A 27,380-nucleotide genomic window follows, 5' to 3' on the forward strand; every position below is an offset into this window, starting at 1 on the left:
TGGCCTGTTGGGGACGTTCTTCAGTGGGCCTCCATCAACGTCTCCAAAACGTCAGGACATCAAGGCCATGTGCCCCGGTTCCCGGGACTTGGAACTCGAGAAACACGTCTGCTTCGCTTGAAGGCTAAAAACTGAGAGACTCCTTGCCGTTCGCCTTTCTGTTCTCAAGCCGCTTTTATGTTTTTAGCACCGGAAATAGTTCGACGAACTGCGTACGAACTATCCGGCGTGCTCCTGTCCATTTTTTGCGTAGTGTTGTCAACATAAAAATAGTGTGTCATGAAAATAACATGACAATACTTACATATAATTAAGCAGATTTTTAAAGGGTTTATTAGAAAACCATCACCTTTTACGTATTAGATATAAGATATAGCAAAAACAGATATGAATAAGAATTCAAAAAAATAATTTGATTCAGTCTCGGGATTCAAATCCATGCCCCTTGGAAATAGAGTCGAGCGTTGTAGCCTTTGCCCCAAAGCGTAAGCTAAAGGCAAGTGTAGCCCCAAAGCTATGTAAATAAATATTTAACTAACGATCCAAATATTGCAGCCCTGCTGCTTTGAATTACAGTTAGTTGTTCCACTTATGAATGAAAACTCGTGTCCTGATTGCAGAATCTAATTTTGCGTACTCTTTGCCCACTCACCTCAGATAAACACACCAATAATAGTCCACTTAAGCGATATTATATAACATATTTTGATTAATTTGATAAATTCTATAATCAGTGCAGTGCGACTGAGGGAAAACCAGGATTAGGATGATTTGCTCAGTTTTTCGTTGCTTTGAATAAAACGGGTATCTTTCAATCACGATTAAAGCGTATTTTTCAATAACTCATAAATGGTACTTGATACGCGTACGTTAACCATTTTTTTTAAATATATGAAGGGTACGGGGAAGAAAGAGGGATGTCAGTTTTGTCAAAATATTCAGGAGACGAAATTTACGATTAAAACACTGATATTGACCTCTTTTCTGTTACTATATTTTTTATGTATTGGAGTAGGTTCATTTTTATTTATAATACCAGCATCTAATAAAGCCAAAACTTTGAAAGTCTTTTACTTTTGAAGACAAAAAAAATCAGACTAACTCCCAAATTTACGATGAAAAAAGGGATGATGTATTTGACATCTCCCCCTTGTGCGCTGTTTATTATCACAACAAGATAAGGTAAATAAAAATAGTAAAAGTTTTTTGTGAATTATTTATTTATTTAAGTACCATTATGAAGTATGTAGATGCAAAAGAATAGTAATCTTCATAGACTAATATACTTGTGACCGTAATTAGAATGATAATGATAATCTCTTGAAGTGAAGTTCAGTCAGTGGTAAGGAAGAGTTGTAAAGAAATCTTGAGCAAAGGCCGCATAAAATGTCTTAATTACTTGCAGGTATATTTGGATATTGGCAGTGAATCTGAAACATTAACGCCAATTAAGTTTTATGTATATACCTAGGACAATATCAAGTACATCCTAGACACGGTGAGCCGAAGATCGCTTAAAGTTGAGACTATATTCAGCCACGGACGTAGAAAGAAGAACTAATACACGCACATTAAAATGCTGGATATTTGGAAAAGTCACTTAAATTATATAACACCTTAATTTATAGTCACACTGGTTTTGATCATCTACTAAGATTCACTTACGCCAAAAATGGGACTTAATAGTACCTAAAGTTATTTTGCAGGTATGATATTTATGAATAAAATCTGATAGATAAAACAAAACAGAATAAAGTAAAAAAAATTGAATTTTAGTGTGCCTAAATTGGCTTTTTTTTTACAAAATATAAGGTTTTTCATTATTATTTTTGTTATTCGAGAAAAAAAGTAAAAAAAATACGAAAGGCAAAATAAAGTAAATAAAAATAAGAATATATTTTTTTCTATTATATTAATAATAGACCATTTGAGAGCCATAACTCGTTTACATAATGTTGAAAACAGTATTATGTAGACTTAATAATATTAATTTCATTTTTGAAGACGACTTACTGAACTCGGTTGCACCTATTTAGATAATAATTATTATCAATGCCATACCGTAATAATATGCTAAGTATGTGAATGTCATACCAACTATGTTATGATAATCATATTGTATTGCCTAAATGCCACTGAACAAACAACATTCATTTAATGACCACAAATTGCGATTTTGAAAACAATGACTATTTTCGATGACAATAATATTAATTACAGTTCGCAGTGGACCCCGCAGCCGCAGCAGAGCCGCAGGACATTGTGCTCGAATCCCCCGTTTTCTGCCGAGCAAACATTTTGTTTAACGAGTCTGCCATTTTGAATAAACACGCCATGCGTTCGCTTTCCGAGATAACGCCCTCTGCGATATTATTATTGTGTTGCCCTTAATTAATCAATCTTCACACACAATAGATTGTTCTAAAAAATATAATATATTATGTGTACTTATCCATATCGCGATGTCTGATATGACCTACCCGCAGTAATGTTATGGATTTATTTTCATCGCAAAAATAAATAAAAATCGTTAGTATTAATTGGATGACATAATTATTATTAGTTTAGTACAATAAATTACAATTGTTCAGTTACATAGGAACCAATTAATTGGTTTGCCTGTTTTAATATTATTGAAAATAATAAAAACCGGTTTAATAAATTGAAGCAATGTTTTGGTTTCAGATCCGTATGAATAGCTAATTTATTGTGAATATGCTCTGTAAAATTATTTGATTTTATATTATCGTATTAGGTGACACTCGTCTCTTGTACCACTATTATCTAAATGACTCTTGCCTATAATACTCGTAGTTAGTTACCACTCATCTAAATCATATAATATAAGGAACCAGTCATTATCACCTTCTTTTCAACATGTATATGTTTTACCGCCCGCCGTGATATTAAAATTGTGTGCTCAAATTCGAGTGTAACGCAAAAATGTTACCATTACTATTTTTCACAACATCGCTACAACTGCGGTGGTCAAGGGGCCTAAGAGGCTGCAGTAATTTTGAATTGAAGATCTGTAGGCGTGGGTTCGAATCCAACCTCCGACAAATATTTTTTATATTTTATTATCGGATGAACGGTATAAGAACGCATACAATTAGAAGAAGATGGAATAGAAGAAGAAGAAAATGATTGTATCAATTCAGAAACCTTCGCGGGCGTGCGCACAACAACTGGTCAAAATTTCATCGCAATCGGATGAATGGTATAAGAACGCATACGAATAGAAGAAGATAGAATAGAAGAAAAAGAAGAAGAAAATAGTTGTATCTATTCAGAAACCTTTGCGGGCGTGAGCACAACACTTGATCAAAATTTTATTGCAATCGGATGAATGGTATAGGAACGCGCACGAATAGAAGAAGATAGTATAGAAGAAGAAGATGGTTGTACTAATTCAGAAACCTTCGCGGGTGTTGGCACAATTACTGACGAAAATTTCATTGCAATCGGATGAATGGAATAGGAACGCATACGAATAGAAGAAGAAGATGGTTATACTAATTCAAAAACCTTTGCGGGTGTTACCACAACAACTGACGAAGGTTTCATCGCAATCGGATGAATGGTATAGGGACCATACGAATAAAAGAAGATATAATGAAGAAGGAGAAAAAGATGGTTGTACTAATTCAGAAACCTTTGCGGATGTTGGCACAACCACTGACGAAAGTTTCATCGCAATCGGATGAATGGTATAGGGAACATACGAATAAAAGAAAGTATAATGAAGAAGAAGAAGAAGAAGAAGAAGATGGTTGTACTAATTCAGAAACCTTTGCGGGTGTTATCACAACAACTGACGAAGGTTTCAGCGCAATCGGATGAATGGTATAGGAACCATACGAATAAAAGAAGATATAATGAAGAAGAATAAGAAGAAGAATATGGTTTTTCTAATTCAGAAACCTTTGCGAGTGTGCGTACAACAACTGACGAAAGTTTTGTGGCAATCGGATGAATGGTATAGGAACCATACGAATAAAAGAAAATAGAATGAAGAAGATGATGATTTTTCTAATTCAGAAACTATCGCAGGTGTGCATACAACCACTTACCAAAATTTCATCGCAATCGGATGAATGGTATAGGAACGCATACGGGACATACAGGCAGACAGACAGACAGACAGACAGACAGACAGACAGACAGACAGATAGACAGATAGACAGACAGGCAGACATTCATTTTTATATATAAGATATAGCCTATACTGTTCGCGAAAGTGCAAGCAATAAGTTGACAAAGTTTTATCGCAATCGGATGAACGGTATGGCAGCGCATAAAATACGAACAAACAAACAAACAAATATTGATTTTTATATATTAGAAGATATGTATTTCTTAAATTATTAATTTATATTTTTAACCATAGTAAGACAAATATACTTTAAAATATACCTTAATAAGTGAATACTAGACTAAACACAAATTGACAATATTTTATTACTAGTATGTATTTCTTTAATTAGGGTTCGAATCCAACTTCCGACAAATATTTTTATATTTTATTACTAATATTTATTATTTATATTATTTAATAATATATATTACTTTATATTTTTAACCAAATATACGTTAATAAGTGAATACTAGACTAAACAAATTGACGATAAAAAATATTCTACTATTTATAAAATATCTTAAACAATTGCGTTTGGTTTAATGGCATAATTTCAGATATTCAATAAATAAATGAATATTTTTTGACTATTATCTAATATGACATGGACTTACGATTTAATTGAATTTTAAAAAGTAACAAACACTATCTACATCAATGGTCGGTAAACTTTTAAGAGACTGTGTAAAACATATACATGTTCCAATGTACTTCAGTGTAGCGGAGGTACTCAGCATCAGGCTACTGTTTGTTTTAATTACCTCTTATAATAACTCATTTACAAACCCTTTGCTACAAATAAAAGGACTTTTTTCTATATCGATCTGTGTAATATAATTCTTCATTGTGATAATATGCATATGAGTGTAATAAATACTTATTTCAGTGTATTACCATATATATTATATTAATTATGTATTTTAATTCATTTACTGATATATTAGGTATACCAATACGAATACACTATACTTACATTTGACTTTATTCGATTATTTAACATAGATATTAAAAATGATGATTTATGAATTTCAGTATCCCGTGTCGACGATGATGGCGGCGTCCAGCAACTCGACCGTGAGCTACTCGTCGGTGTCGCAGCACGAGCTGTGCTCGATGTGACGTCACGCTCGCCAAGGTCACTCGTCGGGCAGGCGCTCGAGTCGCCAGCAGAGGATCACGTGATCCAGGGACTCCGGCGGAGAGTTCCGCCCCAACTCCTCCGACACGTCCATCAAGACGATCACGGAGGAGACGTCCATCTGCTCGGACGGCTACTTCGAGGAGGACGCCGGTCGGAGGGGCTTCGACAGGGATAGCGACGGCGCGTGCCGGGGCGCCGCCTGCGGCAAGCTCCCCGCCAAGAAGCGCGTCAGATATCAGACATCCGCCGATGTTATCATGCTGGCGTGATAAATCACCGCCCGTGCGTCGGGGGGGGGGGGGGGGGGACGAGCGCCATCTTGTTTTTATCCAATAAATTTAATCTCGTTGCGAAATGAAAATCACGGCGCGGCAGCTTCGACTAATATTTGTAACGCACGATAAATTTCTTCGGTAGTTTTATACAACACAAAATATTGGTGATTTTAAGACCGCCATAATAAATTTACAACTTTTAGGTGGTGTAGGTACTTAAACGAAAATATTGCTATGAAAATGGTTGATAAAAAAAAATCAAAAGTTAACTCATAAGTATAATTTATTTTCTATTTCACTCGTCCATAAATCAATAATCATCGGAAGGTAATAATGATTTATCAGCTCAGGTAATTAAATCTGCATTATTTTAATACGATAGGTAGGTACTCCAAAAATACTTGAAAGGCGAACAGCTTTATACACACGAATCTACATATATTTGCAAATTAATGTATACATTATGTACACTATTTTGCTATCTATATGATGGATAAAGGCTTTATTTTGTCAATATAATGTTAAATTATAAATAACCTTTATCAACTGACACAATGTTATGTTTTATTTCAAATAGATAGTTGTTAGGTAGGTAGGTACATAGTTTTGATAATCGTGTAATGAATATTTCCAATGTTTATTCTTAGCGTGGAAAAAAGATAATGGTAAAGATTTGATGAGAGATAATAATGAAAACAAGTGGGATTAAAAGTCGCCCGAGTGACTTAAATAGATTTCGTCGAACAAAATTTTACCCATTTTCAAACCAATATCAGGAAAATTTCTACAAATTGACATTCTTCCGTATATTTTACGCGATTTCTTCATTAAACGGACGCCGTTTTTCCAATTTTTCATTCGAAAATATTCATAAGCCCTCAATTCGATTTCATATGCAAATTGAAGAAAAATTTATTCATATTGGCAGTTAAGATAATTTTTTGCTATCGGATTTGGATGACGTCACCTTTTCACATTTATATTTTTTGATAAATATTAACTTTGACCTACAGAGTTATTTTTACTAATCCTACGAGTGTAAAAATATAAACTTGTAGCTAAATTATAAAGACGGATGAAGATAGAGAAGTAGATTCATTTTAATTACATCGGTTTTAATAAAATAATTGGTATGAATACGTATATGGAACAATAATAATACGTCCACATGTTATTATGCAACCTGCGACTGCAATATCATGCAGCATCAGGAAAAACATAATTTACAACATAACTTAACAAACTAATAGAACAACCAAACTTAACTAAAACTGCTTTAACTATTCTTGGTCCCATATTGTTTCGCTCCGAAAAATACAGTTTTAATACGTTATCGAAGGCTTCACGACTAGATCTCTTTAAAGATATGCCCTATCTAGCATCATCTGACATTGTGTGGATGTGGGCGCTGAAGAAGATATACTCTCATGACTATTTGGGACTTGGATTTAAAAAATGGAGACGGTCCTACCTAGTTACTCATTTATTTTTGCTTAATTTAATGCACACTCTTATGAATAAATACTTTAATGCAGTGACGTCCCGTGGGGGTAGGCAGATTGAGCGTCACTTGGGGGCGGTTGTTAGTCGAAGGGCCGCTCCTGGTTCACGATTTTAGTCTGTACCGAAGCGTCGCGTCGTCAGTGTATCGATTATCGATTTAATAATGCCTGAACCTTTGCGATCTCGGGCTAAAAATATTATTACAAATGTTGCCAAGTTTTGTGATGAAGAAAAGAGACGCGTATCACCCCTAATTCCTCAATACAGAGGAAATTCATATATCGCGAAAATCACATGTACATAAGAAGCCACTGTATTACCAACGTCAAAAAAATCTCACGGGAAAACATATTTATAAATATAATTTTGTATGTTTTAGTGGTATATATTTTGTAAGTAATGTATCCATACAACACATTTCTTAGATATTGGAGTCATGAAAGAATGATAAAAAATATTACAAGGTAAAAAGAACTTTTTATAAACGTTTTTAAATTTTCTGTTGAATCATATAAACTTATAGCTTAAACGATCACAAAATTTTGTACTTGATAGAAATAGGTAAGTACTGAATAAATATAGAATACTGAAATGTCATTTTGACATATTTTCGTATTGATTTCCATAGTAACGCACGTATATATTAATAATTTAGTTGCTAGGACCCGACCCCTAGCAACCAATAATAGTGTTTTACTTTTTACGGATTTCTTCCGAAATAACTTTTCATACAAAACAGAATTAACTGAAAACTAATTCAATTCTACTTAAATATGGCTAACAGTATTAAAAGAATGCATTGGCATCGTGTTCTGATATATTCTAAAAGTTTCAAATGTCTAGCTAGTCGGGAAGTTGGTTAAAAATCGATTGCAAGATTTGTACTGGATAAACAAGAATACGAGCTAATAAAAACGTTGTAATTAGTCCATATCTTGTGTTATTTCACACGATTCAAACATCATTTTTTTGTTTTACATAGGTATAGTGAACATTACAAAGTATTAATTTAAGACGTTCACAACATGACATTTAGAAGCAAAGAATAAATTATTGTATTGTAGAATATATAGATATAAAGCCCGTCAAAAACATAATATGATGAAAATGTTTGAAAACAGAACGACGTAGGTACAGTAAGTAAATTAAATAAATAAAAACATACAAATAAAATGCAGATTTGTCCAATGTTATTTTTCTTATTATATTGTAATAACGGGTTTATTGGCTACCTAATAAAATGCACATATTGACATATTATTCTAAGATGAAAATACAATACGATGCAAAACAACCACCGGACAAACAAGAATACGACCTAATAAAAACGTTGTAATAAAATGGAGCGGCATTTTGGCACTGCCTAGGGAAGCGTCATTTTATCTAGGGACGTCACTGCATGAATTTATTAGACAAAATAAGATTACGGTTATAGGTGTCACAATTATATAGGCACACAAATAACGTAACGCGAATTTAGCAGTGGCAGTGGTGCTGGTAGGTATGTGGATCCGATGAAATAATGGGCTTAATATAATGACATCGCAGACACCTACCCAACCATACATCGTAAATAGCACAAGGTTCCTTCGCTTCCCATTCATAATGACTTTTTAAGGGTCCAAAGAACATTATTTACGCCACAATCGTTTACGTAAAACGGTTGTACAATATTTTTCACGCGCGGCCATATTTTTCAAAAACTTCTCGGCATAGTTGGGCGAGGGCGAACAATTTTGTGCCGCGGAATGGTCCGGTTCGTTTTTGCACAATGATTAATTGCGACAAAAACGGGCTTTTTCGTAAATCGCTGAAAAACCGCGGGAAAAATTCGCACAAAAGGCAACAGCCGACAAATCGCACGGCTATATTTTATTTCAACACAATAAAATCATTTCGTGTTAACTATCAAATAATACAGTCTTTTTTATAAAAAAATGTTTTCAAATAATACCGACTGCCTACACAATATGTTCACAAGTACTACAATTATTATTTGTTTACAATTGTTTTTTATTATTAATATAACAATTACAAACAACTCAATCATAAATAATACGTCAACATAATTGTAAATAATTACAAGATTAAAAGAACTTTTTATATACAACTTTTTAAATTTTCTGTTAAATTATTATGCTCAATATGCTCAAACTTGTACTTGATATGAAGTAAATAAAAAACAAACAAACAAATATGGAATACTGAAATCAAAATCATTTTGACATTTCATTTTGATTTCCATAGTAACGCGCGTATATATTAATAATTTAGTTGCTAGGACCACCCCCTTAGCAACCAATAATAGTCTTTTACTTTTTACGGATTTTTCTGAAATAACTTTCCATACAAAACAGAATTAACTGAAAATGAATTTAATTCTGCTTAAAGATGGTTAAAAGTATTAAAAGAATGCATTGGCATCGTGTTCTGATACATTATAAAAGTTTTAAATATCTAGATAGTCGGGAAGTTAGTTAAAAATCAATTGCAAGATTTGTACTGGACAAACAGCCACCGGACAAACACGAATACGAGCTAATAAAAACGTTGTAAAATATAGGTACTTATTTTTTTGTTATTTAAAAGTCGATAAATAATATCCATGAGACTTATTGTAAAACACGCCATACTTAGTTACTAACTAGGGACACAATATTTTTTGACTCAGCAAAGGGGGAGGGGGGATTTACGATGTTGTGTGTGCTTTATAAAACCTGCTACGGCGCCTAATTTACATTTATTAAAACAAAATAAAATACTTTATCAAGAAAAATACAATAGGTTTCGTAAAGTAACAAGAAACAGCGCCTATTTCAACCGATTGATGTGTAAAACCTAAAGAAAGAAAATATAAATTGAGTCGTTTTTAATTTATGTCGATACTGCGTAGAGCTTAATATATTTTGTTTATTCGACGAAAATAGTTTTTCGTTTTTAAACTTTGTAAAATATAAGCTTGTATATTGAAAAAGGGAATTAAAACGCTTTTACTGTAAATACTGAAATGTGAATAGGTTCAATACAATAAATTGTACCTATTTAATTTGATTCTACTTATATGTAGAAGGTACATAATAATAATATATAAGGATATATTAATTTAGTTTTCATATTAATAGTTCATCGATATCAATCTAGAAGAGACCTTTTTATGTTTATTATGTATTTAGGCATTTATTATGTACGAGATTTTCTGTTTTGAAAAGTTATTCATACCTACATACGCATAGCATACATACGCAATATAGGGCGTTGTTTCAAAAGAAATAGTTAGTTTCGTTAAATTATACAAAGAAAGCTTCAATCTTTACCGACACCTATATTATTATGTTGACCGTGCATAATGAAACTCACACCGATACTAAGCGTAATTACCATAAATTATAATAAAAATATAAGTAGCTTTTAAAAATATTTTATAATACAGAATAAAATCATAAAACAATATTGATTTTTTGTAACCTTTATTAGACCTACATATTATTATACCACTATTAAGTATTGTTACAATCAATACAATAATACTAATATAACTAAAACAAATAAATAAAACTAATCTAATTAATTATTAATATTTTTAGGTCTACCTGTCCTTACTAAATTCAAAAAGTTGGTCTCTAAGAAAATCCTTCATGCAATCATAGTATAAAAAAAATAGAGGGTTCATCTATATTTCTGTTCATTGGCACTTGTACTATTATATTAGTAAGTACTTGTTCGGTATTTTACATTGTAAACATTTTTGTACTATTTAATATCCGTGTAAAATGAAAGCAATCATTGACTATAAGGTGTAAACGTATATTTTATTTTTACTTAACATGACAATGTAGGAATATTTAAAATTTATTGCCTACCTTCAATAGATAGATTTAAGAAAAAATGATTTGACAATGTAGGAACATGCTTTGTGAATATGTATAAACACTTCGGTTGTAAATATATTACTCTAGAAGTTAATGTAAAAAATAGCATTTTACTATTTATGCATTGAAAATATGATTAAAATATTATATATTTTAGTAATAATTGGCATTTTTTAAACAATTATTCCATTTCATTTAGATTTAATAATAATTACACAAAAATTGAGTTTTAGTGAGCATTATTTTTTTAATAGAACCTATATTTGTGACGGGGGTGATGCATTAAACGTGAAGAGAAACTTGTCATGGCAGAAAACCAGTTGCACCCTTCACATGGTCCATCCTTCCTCGTCAGCTAAGATTTTCGATTTCACCACTAGTTTTTACATATTGCAGTCCGTATGGGCTGTACCTAGTACGAAAAATGGATGCGGTGCAGGCAAAAGTGGAAATGGCCATATGGAGGTTTCGTTTGTTATTCTAACCTTCCACGAGACTTAAAACATCCGCATGCAGCAAACGACTTGTCTCTTGCATTTGTCGTTCAATTTTCGAAGAGTATTTCATTTTGAAAAAGAAAATTAATACTAAAGCGAGTAATTAATAATGTATGAGTAGGAATTTTTTAATTCGACCATTTCGAATAAAACTAAATTATGTACATTCTCACTATGGGCATCATTGTTATGATATCATTTTAAAATGACCCTCGGTGAAAATATGTTTTATAAAATCAACCACCCCGTCACGGTAGGTCGGCTTGCTATGATAGGTACATGTATTGCCCATGGACCTCGCAATGTAGCCGCAGTTTACCATATAGCCGACCTATTAATTATAGAATATAATTATTATTACTTAGATATAGTAATTCAAAAACTTATTTCAATTACCTACCGATCTCTTTCTTTGAAAAATATTAAAAGTACATATTTATGAAACTATTTACATTATTATAATAAAGAAAAAGATTTTTTTTAATATTTAACTTTAGTCTACTCTACTTGTGATATAAACATATTGATAATAATTGATTAAATAATGTCAAGATATCTCGTTATATATTTATTTTTTCATAAAAATATTATATATTATTATAGCTATTATAAAATAATATCTATCCATTATATTATTATTCTATAATACCTAAATTATAACTAATAATAATCACTTCATTCAATAAATTTATGTTTTTAAACCATTTCCTTATCATTTGTGATCTCTAACATTTAGATCCAAAATAAAATATCAATAGTACCTACCTTTGTAGCTAATTGTATAAAAATGTATAAATATTTTACAAATAACTGTTATTTTGTTATTTGTGAAAATAATAATAATAATACCTAAGTATATGTACTTGAATAATTTATTATAGCCAATATGACTTATTTAAGAATGTACAATTTGGATTATAGTATTACGAGTGATTTAATACTAATTATTGTATGTAATAGTAATAAATGTATAGTATTAAAATATTGAAAAAAAAACAAATAAAATATATTACTTTGATAACATAATATATCATTCTATTTATTTTTTCTTTTTATATATATGATACCCTTTTGAACCCTACCGATTGAACCTTAAATATTATTTTATTTTGATCCCTCGTTCCCGCAAACCGTATGGAGGCTTGTCACTGGTCCTTAAATAATAATCACCTCGGGCCCTGAAACGTCCAGATTAATACAGTACCGCATTATCTATTTATATATGGTATAATAATCATAAATATGCACTCATCAACTGCCCAACATGATGGATGAGTACCTATAAATAGTCCAAAATTTCTTTACTACTAAGTAATCATCAATATTATACAAAAAATAGTGCTGAGTTCTAATGCATAAGATATCACGTAGTAATATTACAGATTGAAAAAAATAAAATCTGGAAATGTAATTCTTCAAAATTTTGAAATTCCGCAGAAAACATACATTATTATAAAGAAAGATAGAAAAAAATAGTCCAAATGGAAGTCAAACTTCACATATTCCGTCCGGTCTATTCAAAAATAATTGAAAAAGATAACTTATATGTATTAAGTATGAGTATAATTTTCTGGCGAGATTCAGTAAATTAGATTAACAATAATCTTGTTTTCCACCTGTTAAAGAACTGCTTTAGCAGCATTACCATAGATTTTTCTAAATTTAATGTTTTGGTATTATTTGCGATTTTGTAATTTTTCATATTTTTTAAAATGGTTTGTTTTATTAATGATATATGTACCTATATGGTATTTTTATTTGAAACCCTCATCCCAAAATATTTATAACATAGTAATTAGGTAGGCATTCACTAACTCCTCTCCACACTTTGTGCCTATGAGTCCGAAACCTGACTGGATGGACTTTTATATTACGTGTTCCAAATAGACAAGCATAAATTCTTACAATAATGACACTCCATACCCCATATATGCTTTTGGTTTAGTTGCACATTTATTTGCTTTGAAGTCATCGTGATTAGAACATTTCACAGCTTCAAATGCTTGGGGAGTCTTAACGGATTCGGCGTAAAATGTCCACGACCTGTCATGGCTACAAAATTCTGTAAATATAAATTGACTCGGTCAAGTTTTATTGTATGACTATGATATGAAAATTATTCAAGAGGTATTTAATGTTTAATAATATTATGCGGTAGGCACGGAGAAGATGTTTTATGAGAAATAGTTAGTACCTATCCATTTGTCCAACGCATTGCGTGCTTGCTCTGTAACAAAAATACATTGAAAACACCGCATGTGAATTTTGTCCGCTGCGAGATTCGAATCCGCAACCCATCTACCCTTCCACTATTATTTTTAATCTTAACCTTCTTTTAACCACAAATCATGGCCCCCACATCCTAAAGCGGGCTCCAAGGCTAAGATCTTTTTCGGCCCCCCCTACCTATCGCCAAGGTTAAAGGCAGTGTGACGCTCTACAGTAGCGTTTTCCAAATGGCGTTCACAGTAAAATTAAGGGTGTTAAGTATATTTTTAATACTTACATCATAATTCTTTTAATACTTACATCATAATTAAAAATTACAACGCACAATCACATATTTTAAAATAAAATCATTATTAAAGGAAAATGTTATTTTAAGCAAATTTGTGAGTTGTGTGTTTATCTCACTTATTTGGCCGGCTCGCCATGCCGGGCCCCCGGGCTAGAGCCCTGTCAGCCCCCCTTATGGGGGCTATGCCATAAATATAAAATTAACAAAACTCTGAATCAAATTGTGGGTCAGTTGTCTTAAAATTTATAAGAATAATAATATTTATTTTGAATGTAAGCATGAGTCACAATTATTTGACCACGAAATGTTGTAAGTTGTGAGTTAATATAATTAGCTTAGTCTAACTCAATTAAGTTAAGCTAATTTTAGTACAAAATGATGATTTGATGAAAGATTGTTGGATGTTCCCTCCAGCTTACCTCATAAATATATTTAACGACCAGTCGCAAGTTTTTAAATAACACCTAATTAAGAAGTCATCGCCGAAGGATGTGGTAATGAAACCTTCAACCCCTAAATATTTACTACTAAGTGCAGCCCGTATCCGAGGACATGGCCTACTGTCAGGAGGTGAGCGTACTAGTTGACCAGATTACACTACCGGCATAGCAATCGCGATGGACAGCTCCCGACGTAGGTATCTGTTATTTCCAAACATATCCTGGAGGCTACCGATGAAACGACTAAGACCATCACATTTTTTTTTTTTTTTAGAATTATTAATAACCATGTCCTTGCTTTTTCGTACAAGGTTAGTAATTTTGAACAATCACAAACACCCAGGCTTTGAGAAAAACACATAAATGTTTCTGTCATGACCGGGAATCGAACCCAGAACTCTCGGGTGGAAGGCCAGCGCCTTACCCACTGCACCACGAGAGCCGCCATCACATTAGAGTGACTAGACCAAAGACTGGTTAGTTTACCGATCGTGGTAACTTCGCTTCTGAACTCGACGATCTCGGCAAATTGATGGATATGCCGTAATGTATAATTGCAGGATCCGAATGAGCGGAGGTGTTTTCCGGCGTCAGGTTTTCCATAAGCTTTCGCTGACTTGGTCTCATCCGAAGCCGATTTTAAAGCATTCGTGATAGGTACTGCATAATAATATGCATTACATTACTCTACTACAGAATTTTAATAGGTAATCAGATACAGAGGACATAACAATGTCACGCTAAACCAAATAATGGATGGGCACTTCAACTAATTCTCTTATTTTTACAATCCATGTATGATTGTACGTCAGTCCCGTGTGGTTACGTTTCGAGGCACGGAAGTAAGGCATTAAAATATTTTCAATCTGACACATTTACAGGATGGCGGGTGGAGATATTCTAAAGGCCTAATTAGACCAGCAGACTCGCAGACTAGCAGACCCGACTAGATTCAACGATCGTCGTGAGCAATCGTCACCAAACAAGCAGCAATCAATCGTGTTGGCGCTTGATTTAATTGAATCATTATATACGCTCAGTTCCTAAGTGTGAACAATTATAAATAAAGCAACAAATTTTTAAATTTTCAAAATTTAGACATGTAACGAGTTGCCGATCGTATTTGCGAGGATATTATTTTTGTTTTGTATTATTATTGTCTGAGGCTCCATTCACTATGTAAACGTCAAATTTGTATTGTTATGTCAAACGCCAACAAAGACAGGATACGCTCGCGCGCGTAGCTCGCTCGGCCACTCACGGAAGCTCAAGGTTAATTGACGCGATCGTGACCAAAAAAATAGGAATTGTTCCAATTCTCTCACGACTGCTCACGACTCCAAGGAACGACTTAAAAGTGACTTTTCACGATCGGAGGCGATCGTGGCAGACGGTCGGGCTAGACTGTTGGCCTGAAAATCTGCTAATATAATTTGAGTTTAATGCAGCTCGACGATCGCCTCACCCACCGGTTTTGAATGTGGCAGCACTTAGGGATACAAAAATGTTATTCTGAGGACATCCCGGCTGCCTGCGTCTCCCCCCATTCGGCCAAAAGTCGACGTGGCCCATGCTGAGCGGCATTCCCTGTATCCTGGAGTCGGTGTGGATGACGTCGACGAAGTCAGCGGCGGTGGCGCTCAACCGGCGGCCCGCGATCGCCGGGAAGTATAAAGCGTAAGCGCAGTCGAGACCGGTTATTCTGCAATACGTTGTTCACTTTAATCATCAAATTGTTTCTCTTGCACCATTTATTATTAGAATTTTGCAAATAAATAACATAAATCATCAGTATAATTATTCGACATTGATTACTAATACATGTATCTAGGTACGACTTAAAATACTCCCATGATATGCGTCATAAGACTATTAAGGCGAAGTCTTCACTGAGCGTTTTTTAAAGAGGCACCTAGCGGAAAAATACGAAGCTTGCAATTTGAGATATTTTTTTGATACTTTACAATTTCAATTTCAAAACAGTTCAATATTTTTGATGTGCTCATGTCTATGAAGAGATAAAACATGATTGATTGTTTATTTTTTCAATTGAAGAATTCCCAATTCAATTAATTTATGGACAACTCAATTTTTCCACATTTCCATATTATGTACTACGTACAATGTGGTTTTGTGCAAACACGCTAAGCGTATGCTACTTAGTGCGAAGTCCCCTGGATGCAGAGATGCCGCGTGAGACCGGCTGGAGAGAGAGAGAGATAGCTCGGATAGAGATGACCCTGAATGATCTGTAGGGAAGTTTATTTTTGGGGCAATTCCACACCTGACATAATAATATATTGATATTAATAATGGTAGTGGGTACCGACTCTGACTCTTCACAATATTTTTACTCAAGTGTGATGTTAACATGGTGCTGAAAATCAATACTTCAACCCTGCGTTTTTTTGACGACAATGTGTAGGTATTCACCTACATTCAATTTAATATTTAATACGAGTATGTTTTTATAACAGAAATAGTTAGAAAACCAAACCTAACCTAACAAATCATCCAGTATATCGGCTATTTACAAAATCTGTTTGCCACTTTCTTCTTGTAAACCGACAACAACCGATTTTTTTTCATAACTGATATATTATTATATAACTAGAGTTGGGTATTTCCCGAGAAAATCTCAATTCCGAGATTCGGGATTACCCGAAACGATGAAATTTTGAATTCTCGAGACTCGGGATTTCCAGGAAAGAATTCTCGAGAATTCTCAAGATATCAAGAAAATTTAAAAAATCTTAAAATCAGTGTAAAAAGACAAATTACAAAAAAATATGATTTTTTTATTTAAGTAAGAAGACGAAGAAAACAAAAATAATTGAAAATATTACTTATTAAAATAGAATTTCAAAAAACAACAAACAATTTTGTGAACAAAAATTTGAGAATAGAATCCGCAGCAGGTAAGTTCATATTTTGGCTGCTGAGAGCTTCGACAGCAACACGTGTTTTAGAGCATTAATGATTTATCCTCGCAATGCTTCTCTTCTGCGAAAAAGTCGTTTTTTATTAATATTTGAAAAGAAATCCCGAATCCCGAGAAAAGATTTTCGAGATCCGGGATTTCCCGAAATGTTAAACATTTCAATTTCAATCTCGAAAAATTCTCGAGAATTCCCGAAACCCAACTCTATATATTGTAAGTACACAATATATGATTTTTCATTTTTATAATATTATTAAAATTTTGTGGCCTCATATTTGTTGGATTTTTATTGCTATATGTATAATGTCCCAACTTACCATATTATGGGTTATGTGTATATTCAAATGTGGTCATAAATGCAATAAATTCAACAAACTAATATTAACTATATAAATTCAACAAAATAATAATCTAATGAATCAACTACTGAATGTTTTAATAGATTTTTGATTACTACTAAAACCACCCGAGTACCTACTGTTACCAGACGAAAGAAAGACCCCGGCGCGACAATTTCAAATTCCGAATCCGCAATTTAATCAAAGTCAGGAGGACCCCGACCGAAAGTTTGGTTCTTCTGCCGTGCGGGATAGTGTCCCGGCTTGACCGATAACTTCTAAGAAGGGCCTCTCCGGCCGATGCGCGCCCAAAAATTTACAGTTAAAAGCTGTGACAAACAACCCGCCCACACCCCTGGGATATCGCGCCCTCAGGGCATGAAAGTACCCCTTGCCGTTAATTTTTTTTCGATATTTTTTGAAAGTCAGGTTCAGTTTCAATCCGGCAGTGAATCTGACAAAAACATTCCTCCGCCCGTCCTCGGCGCGGCGGATACCTTTAACGCGTGTTTCAGTTAGGATCCTCGCGTTAAAAATAATCAATCAAAAGTTATCATATCTTAGAAAAAGTGACACCCCTTATCGTTGTCGTGTGAATAATAATCTATACAGTTGCCCTTAAAGCAAACCGCGAATCCAATAAAGCAAACCATGTGTCGCGTCCTCGATAAAACACTTTCGCGCCGATTCGGCTAATGTGTTTAAACACGTGTTCCCATATAATGACTGAGCGATAGCTAAATCTAAGACTCCTGTGCAAGTGTAATTAATGATGTAATCCAACCAATGTCTGAAAAGTTAATGTAATTAAACGTCCCTGCGCAGGGAAATTGTCAAATCAAAGACGTGTTTTATCTTGAATTATATGTCCTGATGTCCACACAACCCTCAATCAAAGTGATGCTCGTGAAGAATGCTGCCAGCATACATGTGAGTTCTCTACTATTCTTCCCGGTATCATTCTGGCCCCCGAACGTGGTGCGACAGGAACCGATGGGTTCCGCGAACGTACGCCCTGAGAAACCCAAATATGTGACATCAAATCCATAGTTTTGTGAATTTTAAAAATAAAAATAAATTCTCTGGCGCCCTATTAAAAACCCTAAACAAACATAAAAATATAAACTCGCCCACGCTACATACCGATAAAACATAGTGAAAATGAAGAGACAAAGAAATCCGACAAGAATAAATGCGCGCGTAAACTCAACACGATAAAAATCAAAACCAGGGGTGTTCAACCTAATACACAGTGTTTAAAAAAAAATATTGCGAGCCGCCAAAAATTAAAACGATGTTAACGTCCATGATGAGAAATCCAGTGCAACGAAACCCGAAAATGCTACGAACGCGGGTTCTCACAGAATAGACGTTCCTACGATGCTGCAGCCATCCCCCCCGTCTACTAGCAGCTGCCGGAGACCACTGACGCTGGAGGTCCTGGAAAAGTCCAGGGTACAACTTCCCAGTTGAGGCCGCCCCCCCCCCTCTGCTCGACGACCCCTAGCACGAGAACTCAGCCCTGTCTTCGCATCCCCGCGTCAATCCTGTGACGGCGTCGCCGGACTCGAGCACACGTCCAGATTGCACCTCCCGCCGAACGACACCTGATCTCTGCCACCCTCCGCCTACCCCTGTAAAGGCGACCCAGCCCCGACCACTGCAGCAGCCGAAAGAAGCCTATGACGTGACGACACCCTACCAGACCCGGCTACCCTCCAGAATCGTTGGCACTTGCCGAGAAAAATCTCGCAAGACGAAATGGCGTCTCCGACGGCACGAGACTCATAATCCGTTGAGCATCCCGCTCGCGGATCGAACAAACGACCTAATGAAAACCTATCAACGCGAACCATTCAGAACCCCCGAATTTATTAGTGAGATTTTCTTGGTTTTATCAATACACGCCCCATTTACATTACATGATCACTGATACGAAATTTGAAACAAATTACGGCAGGGTGATTCTACATACAACTGGAAACTGTGTTATTATCATTTTTTCATTCTCTCCATTATAGCGGGACACAGTCTACCATGTAAATGTAAATAAACCTTCATACTTATTAGTAATTCGATAGGTATATGAGGAGCTATAATAGGATGAGGACCATATTCTTATTAGATATTTCTATATTTTGCAAGTAAGCGGGAGACGGCAGGCGCATTAGGTAGGGGATAATTATATTGAGATTATGTTTTCGTCTTACCTTGAGAGCGTGACCCCAGAAATCATAGTGGTCCGACCTAGACTTGCCGCCACATGGCACCCGAGAGAGATGGCAATGATGTGCAACCTCTTTGAATCCACTCCCTCGGCCAATAATTGCAATAAATAATAACCGGAGGCCCTTCCTACCTGATAGGAACACAAAACATTAAAATGAAACATTCTCTAAATAATGTATATATTTTTCAGTTCTTCTTCTTCATCCTCCCAATCTTCACGGGAGTTCGGACACTAGATAACTTCACTTTTTCTATGACTATCCAGAGAGGGTGCCTGAGTCACAATCATATATCCGCGGAGTATACTGTATGACTTCGTACTTCCCGCCTCATCTAAAACTTGGTTATAAGAGCATGAGTATGATTCGAAGAATTGATAGTTATACCCGGAAAGTGAACAATGCGAGTTCGAGTCCCGCCCGACCAAACTTTTTGTTTTTGTTTGATTTTTCATTTATTAATAATATTAAATAATTCGTTTCATCAATATCCTTCTACATTTAATACGGAATTTTAATTGTTAAAGTCAATATGTGAACTATTTTTGCAATATTTAGTAAACTATCGACTCATCGAGCGGCCTTTATTGAGTACTCAGTGGACAGACATAGATTTTACAATTGGTATTAGCAGGAAGTAACCTTTAATCAAATACGTTATTACTTCGTAAATTAAATAATATTTTCAAATCGTCAACTAGCGACATCTATGTTTATGAAGTTGAACTAATTAAAGTAAGTTAGTTATATTATTATTATTTGAAATTAAACCTTATCAGTGTTGCTGGCGGCATTATTTATATACGTTCCGGTGGCCATGTTTCCCCAATCCAACACGATGACATTAGTGCCAGGGTGCGACGTTCGGAATGCGCTAACCACGCTTTTCACGCTCGTCGAAGCGGCTGACTCTTCGTACCCGTGGATAAATAAAATCATTTTGTTTTGTTTCTGAAATCCTTTTGTTTTTAATAATCTTGTAATGTTTGCCAACGGAAATACAACAGACTCCTTAAGAGTTTTTCTGGATAAAAATAAAAATATGCACAAATGAACAATCTGCAGATTTTGAAAATTCAGAACAGCACCACACTAAAGTTACACTAGGTCATAAAATCAATGTTATGTAAATTAATAAATACCTATATAAATCTAAAAACATTAAAAAGACACATTTTCTATTTAAAGTCAAAGATAAATTTATAATTAAAAAAAACCGTATAAAATGTGCATTTGTTAAATAATCACATCTCATTGCCTACTATTTTATTGTCTTAATTTTTGTTATTAAAATATAGTTTTCTTATGCGTATAAAAAAGTTTTTTGACTAATTCAGTTTTAATGTTTTTATAGGTATTTGTTCTAAAAAACATACATTTTTATAAAAAATAAAAAATATTAAAACTATGAATTACTCAAAAAACTTTTCTTTACGTTAAAGAAAACTTTATAGGCTAAATTCTAATAATACGCATGATCATAGGATAATATGCAATTTATAGTAAGATGGGATCATCTTACAATGTTTTTTTTTTAATTGTAAGTTTTTCTTTGATTTCAGATAAAAAATATATTTTTAGGAATGTAAGTATGTATGTATAAAATACTTTAAAATGTAAATTATCAACAAAATGTCTCAAATTGTAAGTTTTATATTTTTTTTATTGCTTAGGAAGCTTAGGTGCTTCTTAGGTGGTGTATTTACGATAACTTTAGTGTGTAACTCACCCATTGTAAAAACGTACGACTATATCTTCAATAACATTATCTCTAGCCGTTGAATCTGAAATAAATAATATTTTTAAGTATAAGACTCTCGCATGTTAGCTTATCCCTTATGCCCTATCGCATACCTTCCGCTGCCGCCTATTCTGAAGATATAATTTTATCGATACAGCGGACAGTTCCCTGGAAGCCCTCCAACGGGCATTTATTTCTGTAAAGTCAGCCAGTGCAATGGGACAACATGGGACTCCGGATAAACGAAAGTAAAATAAAATACATGGCAGTTCACCGCAGTAGTGCGAGAGATCGTCGGTCCCTATTAAAAAAGTCGGATCTGCAAAATGCTATTTTTCAGTACGAGCAATCAAAGATGTTTCATCAAATATCCTTTGTGACCTATTGCTTGCCACAATGAATAAAAATACGGGTTATAGAAACTTTTCTAAACGTTTATAAAAACATCCGTCTGTCCGGTGAACATAGCAGCAACTGTCAGATCCGACGCATCTTGCTCACCCACGCCCAGCCAACAATGTCGGTTGGTAAGAACCGACATTGTTATTCGGACACTCTCGGTAGATCCGTCATTTTTAACTTGAATATCTCGAAATTTTTCAAACAAACAAAAAAACTGTGATTGTGGTATAAATGTTTAAAGTGTTTAAATAACTTTTACGTAATAATCCGAAAATGACAAAATTTCAGATCCGACTTTTTTAATAGGGACCGACGAGATGATAACATTGAAATTATTAATTGTTTTTAGACCGTGTCCGATCCTAATAAAATCATATGGGCATATAGTGGAGCTTTTCTTTGAACAGATTTTTGTTTTTACAAAAAATGGACGTTAGCCACTCGCTCAACCTATTACGTCCATAATACTTGGAATCTGATAATGACAGCCTTATTATTGGCGACGAGACATTTGAAGCTGCGGGTCCATTAGTTTAAGGGTCACTTGTTACGAACGCTGATAACACAAGTGACGAAATAAATCGCCGGATCAATGTCGCCGACAAGCGCTATATTAATTCCAAAGGCTTCTGAAGAACGAGGCTCTCTCTAGGAAAACCAAAACAACCTCAAATAAAATTCTCCTGCACCCATCATTAACATATGAATCAGAATGCCGGGCACTCAGCAAACCAGTCGCGAAGACTCCATACTAGGCGATTATTTGAAGCCTATCTTCTTAAGAAAAACCTATTTTTTAATTCCATATTGACTTATTTATATAATCACTTGATTATATATTCTATAAAATAATTTATTTTGCCAACGACAGATGCGTATGTGTAGGAAATGTATTACACAGATAATTACAAAACAATCTGCAAAGGTTTTAAAAAATATACCACAGCGCGCCATCTGTCTTGACGTAAATAAAGGTCGGATTATGTTTCAAATAATTGTCAATTTTTTTCATATGGACTTTACGTCACGTAGCCCAGCCTAGTCTATTGAATTGTATGAACTAAGGTAAGCTCCGATCGCAGAGCCTAAAACTAAATAATTAATAATTAGATAATTTAAAAAAACAATTTCTATGGTGTTTAATCGAATATTAATAAATATAGAAATATTTTTTAAAAATAAAAAGAACTTTTACGTAATGAATTTTAATGTGTATAAATGTTTTGAAAAAATACGTACTTAATTTAAACTGATCGCTTAATTTTATGTCGTCAGTGAGTTTTTGAAGTTTCATTAAATTAGTGTGTACCTATTCATTCGTAGTAATATCGTATTATCTTCTTATTTCTCGTAAGTATACCTGACAAGTGTGTTCTTTTTATCAGATCTCAACAGCCTACCTCTTTCCAAAAGTCATTCTTCGCCACTGCAGCAAACATGATGAGAAAAATATGGATATCTTTGAAAGTAACAGGAAACAGGATGAGAAATATATCGACTGTAGAAAGGAAAAAGGACGTAATCCACACAAATCAAATTTTACAGGAGGCTCAAAAATATCTTTGTTATGGTTTTCGGTCAAAGTTAAAATACCAAATAGACACAACCGTGAAGTGTCTAACTTAATAATAATTTGGTTTTTATATCCCCAATCTGATATTAATAATGGAGTAAATTAAAGAAAAACCAACACAAATGATGGTTAAGTCGTTTATCCCACTTCACTTTCATCTTTTTTTAATAATTGCTAGCTAAATTTAGATAATAAATCGGCATTTGCAGCTTACATCTTTTATACACAACATGTATTTAGTCTTTTGTCCGACGTGATTATCAAATAAAACCTATTTTGAAAAAATTGAGTGTTACGTCCTTTTTCCTTTCAACAATCGATACGGATATCTTTGAAAGGAAAGTTTTGTGAAGAATCATCGGGGGCAGTCAAAAAGATGGCATTTTCAGGTCGAGGTATAATAAGGAGCCGTACACATTTTATGGGGGTGAAAAGATCACATGGCATATGAAAATGCAGAGACTGCGCCGGATCGGCTACATGCGTAGAATACCGGAGGAGAAACCGAGACGGCCGGACTGCGCCGCGGGAGATTTAACAATGCTCGGTCAAACGCTGAATTGTCCAGGATGGTTTTCGAAGGAGGCTGAGACCCGCCGAGGGCCGCAGTGCCATGAATGACGATGGCAATGCTGAGGTCTATGGTCTGTATAAAAATCGCAGTTCAATTAATGAACCGGCAACAAGAGTAATATCGAGCAATCCAATAGGACGCAGAAGAGGTGAGCCGACAATTTGCCAGGCAGATGGCACGTAAGCGATGCTTAGAATATGGACTAATTAAAATAAGTAGGTAAGTCCAACAATACATTATAGTACCAACTTACCCCACGCAATTTAATAACAATCAGAACCGGCAGTTGTATTTTGGGGTTACCGAGGCTATAATTAAATTAGGCAAGACAATTCACATTTCACGTTATTTTGTAGCAAACAACATTTTTGTGCTTGGACATTAATTTGCCAGGGTCACACTGAGATGAAAATGTATAATATGTATGTGTCACGAGCCTTAAAGAAATAAATCATCAATATCTAGATATTTTTTATTTATTCTTGAAAAAGTTTATTAAAAAAAGTCAAAAGTTAAAAGACGAGTTTATTTACAATGTATTTGAGTTTTGATTTTTCTATAATAGCCGATTCAACGATACTAAAAACATTATGGAATCCATTAAGTTTAGTGTTGTGACACAATAGGTTCAATAGGCTCCCTCTTCATCGGTTCAAACTCATATTACCAACGAGGCGTACATTTCTCGGGCTGTCAATAAAGTATCGATACATTGTTGCGTTACAACGGCCCAAGGTACCTCGCCTATATATTGAAACTGTGAGCTATGGTGCGGTTGGATTTTCAAAATAGATTAAATTTTTTAAATTCTTTTATGTTTTAACAAAAATTAATGAGAAATAAATGTAAAATAATCATTGGTCATGGACAATTAGTTCTGTGATTATATAAGCTCGGCGGGCATAATTATTTAATCACTCGAGCAGACAAAAAATGACAAACAGTTTTGCATTTTGATTCCGAACATGAATTATTTTGCAACATTTATAAATAAAGTATTATTTACATTGTCAATTTTGATATTAGTCAAATTATTCTATGACATATTCAGGTAGGTATGGAGTAAAGGCAGTGGCGATGCGCCCTTGAGAGCGCTGGAGCGGTGAACACCTACCCACTCAATTTATGCGAAAAGATTTTTTTAAAATAAGTATTTCATTTATATTTGATTTATTAAAAGTGTTCTGATCTATTACCGTAGTCATTAATTCATATACGAAAACATATTCTAATAAGTATGTGTTTTTAACCGGCTATTTTAAATATAATATACAATGTTTATGTTCACGCGTCGCGCTGGCATCGTCCCATGTGGTTTCACTTTGCCAAATGCAATGCTATTCAGGAGCGCGTTTCCTCGATCGCTCGAGCAATCATGCCTTGTAATGAGAATGAGTGCGACAGCAATAATATTTGTCTGTAGGTGATAGCGTGAGATAGCAATACTTCTTCGAGCGCCACTCACTGTCGCCAAGGCGCGTTCTGTTCTCAAACCGAATAAACGTATAACCAAAAAAAACTTTGTCTACGAACATTTTCACACACAGTTTATATGTTTGAGTTGCGCGAGCCGCTCAAGACGCCCAGTAAAACCTCCCGAAAGCGGATTCATATTATTAATAATTATTGTCTGTTATTTACAGCTTGGATATTTTTTATAATGCTGATGTTACCTCAGCATTATTAAACATTATAATAGAAAAAAATCTTATTGACACATTTACGAAAACGGTTTTACTATTAAACTTAATTATTTGCACTATTCCGATGACATCAGTGGAAAGTGAAAGATGTTTTTCCACACTCAAACGGATCAAGTGTTTTAGCAGAAACACCATCACGCAACCAAGATTGAAGACATTATACATACTCAGTATCCAAAAAAGAATGAATTCGTGTCGATGAAAAACAGAAGAATGGATTTCTCATACAAATGAACAATAACATAGGTACTTTAAACTCCCAGTAAAATAACTCACCGATCGCCACTGAGTAAAGGTAATTCCATGCCAAACATTTGTTGAAGACTGACATTTTTATTTTATGGAAAATATTTTTATACTCCGCCGCTATGAGCAGACACGGAAAAAGAATCCAAAGATTATTTTATACAATTTATATCGATAAGATAAGCCCTGGCTTCCTCGAGTGGTGCAGTGTTAAAAGTATTCATGAATTTGGATCTTTATGAAAGAGAAGTTAGCCAATTATTGAAGATGGTTTTTCATCCAAAATGAAGATTAATAAGGAAATGATGAACAATAGTTTTTAGACTTTTTGTCGATTCTCGAGAATTATATTATGTTTTGAAAAATTACTATAACTGATCCGAGTCAAATGTGAGTTATTTTTACTTCCGGGAAATTTCTGGTCAGTTCATTTAAAATTTTCCTGTTAAGTAGTATTTTCCTCTGGAAGAATATTTCAATATCAGTTATTGCTTTCCAGCGGAACCGCCTACCTGTCGCCTGACAATTCATTAAATTCATGATTATTTCTCATGTCAAAAAAAATTCGAATTGTCAAGAATTCCATATGACAATAATTTCTTGAGAAAAAATAATCCCAAAATTTCATAATAATGGATTCTCAAGAAACAAGAATCACAATTATTCATAAATCACAACCTTTATCCACCGATATCGATATAATATTCCAACCGCTGTCACATTAATCAAATTCAGGGCTGATGACGTGAGATGTTATCTTGGAAAAAACGAATGATTAAATTTGATTCTGTTTTTATTATCAACTCACCTTGCAGGTAAACCGCAAATAATAACATATAAATAAATGGCATCCACGATGATGTCATTATTAAATGAGTGCTCACATGTCAGAGGAAATATTGCGACTGACTAAAATCAAATCATTTTATTCATGACTCATCGATACGCTGACCATTATTTTCCAAGGAAAAAAATGGGACAAGTGGGTTATATTTTTTTACACATTTTTCATGCAGTCAAGATATCTATCGGGACAGGCATGATTAACTCCGTAGGTGTGAGCTCTCCTAGGTATCTAATGTAATATATCTTAATATAAATAATCTATTGGTATTTTTTAAAAATATATTATTAAATGGACGTTAACTGTATTTAATATTATGGTAACCCTAATTGTAGAATATTACTGCCATTGGATGTGTGATAAATATAAACAGCCGCATGGCCGCATCCATGAAAAGATTAACTTCATG

At 34.1% G+C, this 27,380-nt stretch overlaps 1 protein-coding gene across 1 annotated transcript; it reads right to left on the reverse strand.

Annotated features, from left to right (window-relative positions):
• Positions 1 to 14,653: 14,653 nt before the first annotated feature.
• LOC147065761 (lipase member I-like) lies at positions 14,654 to 27,034 on the reverse strand. The gene is made up of 5 exons (XM_085956295.1): positions 26,936 to 27,034; positions 21,618 to 21,672; positions 20,660 to 20,912; positions 19,871 to 20,019; positions 14,654 to 16,083 (listed from the first exon to the last, which is right to left on the reverse strand). The coding sequence occupies exons 1-5, from the start codon at positions 26,991 to 26,993 to the stop codon at positions 15,843 to 15,845; spliced, it is 756 nt and encodes a 251-aa protein (XP_085812421.1). The 5' UTR covers positions 26,994 to 27,034; the 3' UTR covers positions 14,654 to 15,842.
• Positions 27,035 to 27,380: the final 346 nt, after the last annotated feature.

This window comes from Rhyacophila brunnea, unplaced genomic scaffold (assembly GCF_057557595.1).
Source record: "Rhyacophila brunnea isolate RB1 unplaced genomic scaffold, BYU_Rbru_1.0 scaffold_6, whole genome shotgun sequence".
In the NCBI taxonomy this organism is placed as follows: domain Eukaryota; kingdom Metazoa; phylum Arthropoda; class Insecta; order Trichoptera; family Rhyacophilidae; genus Rhyacophila; species Rhyacophila brunnea.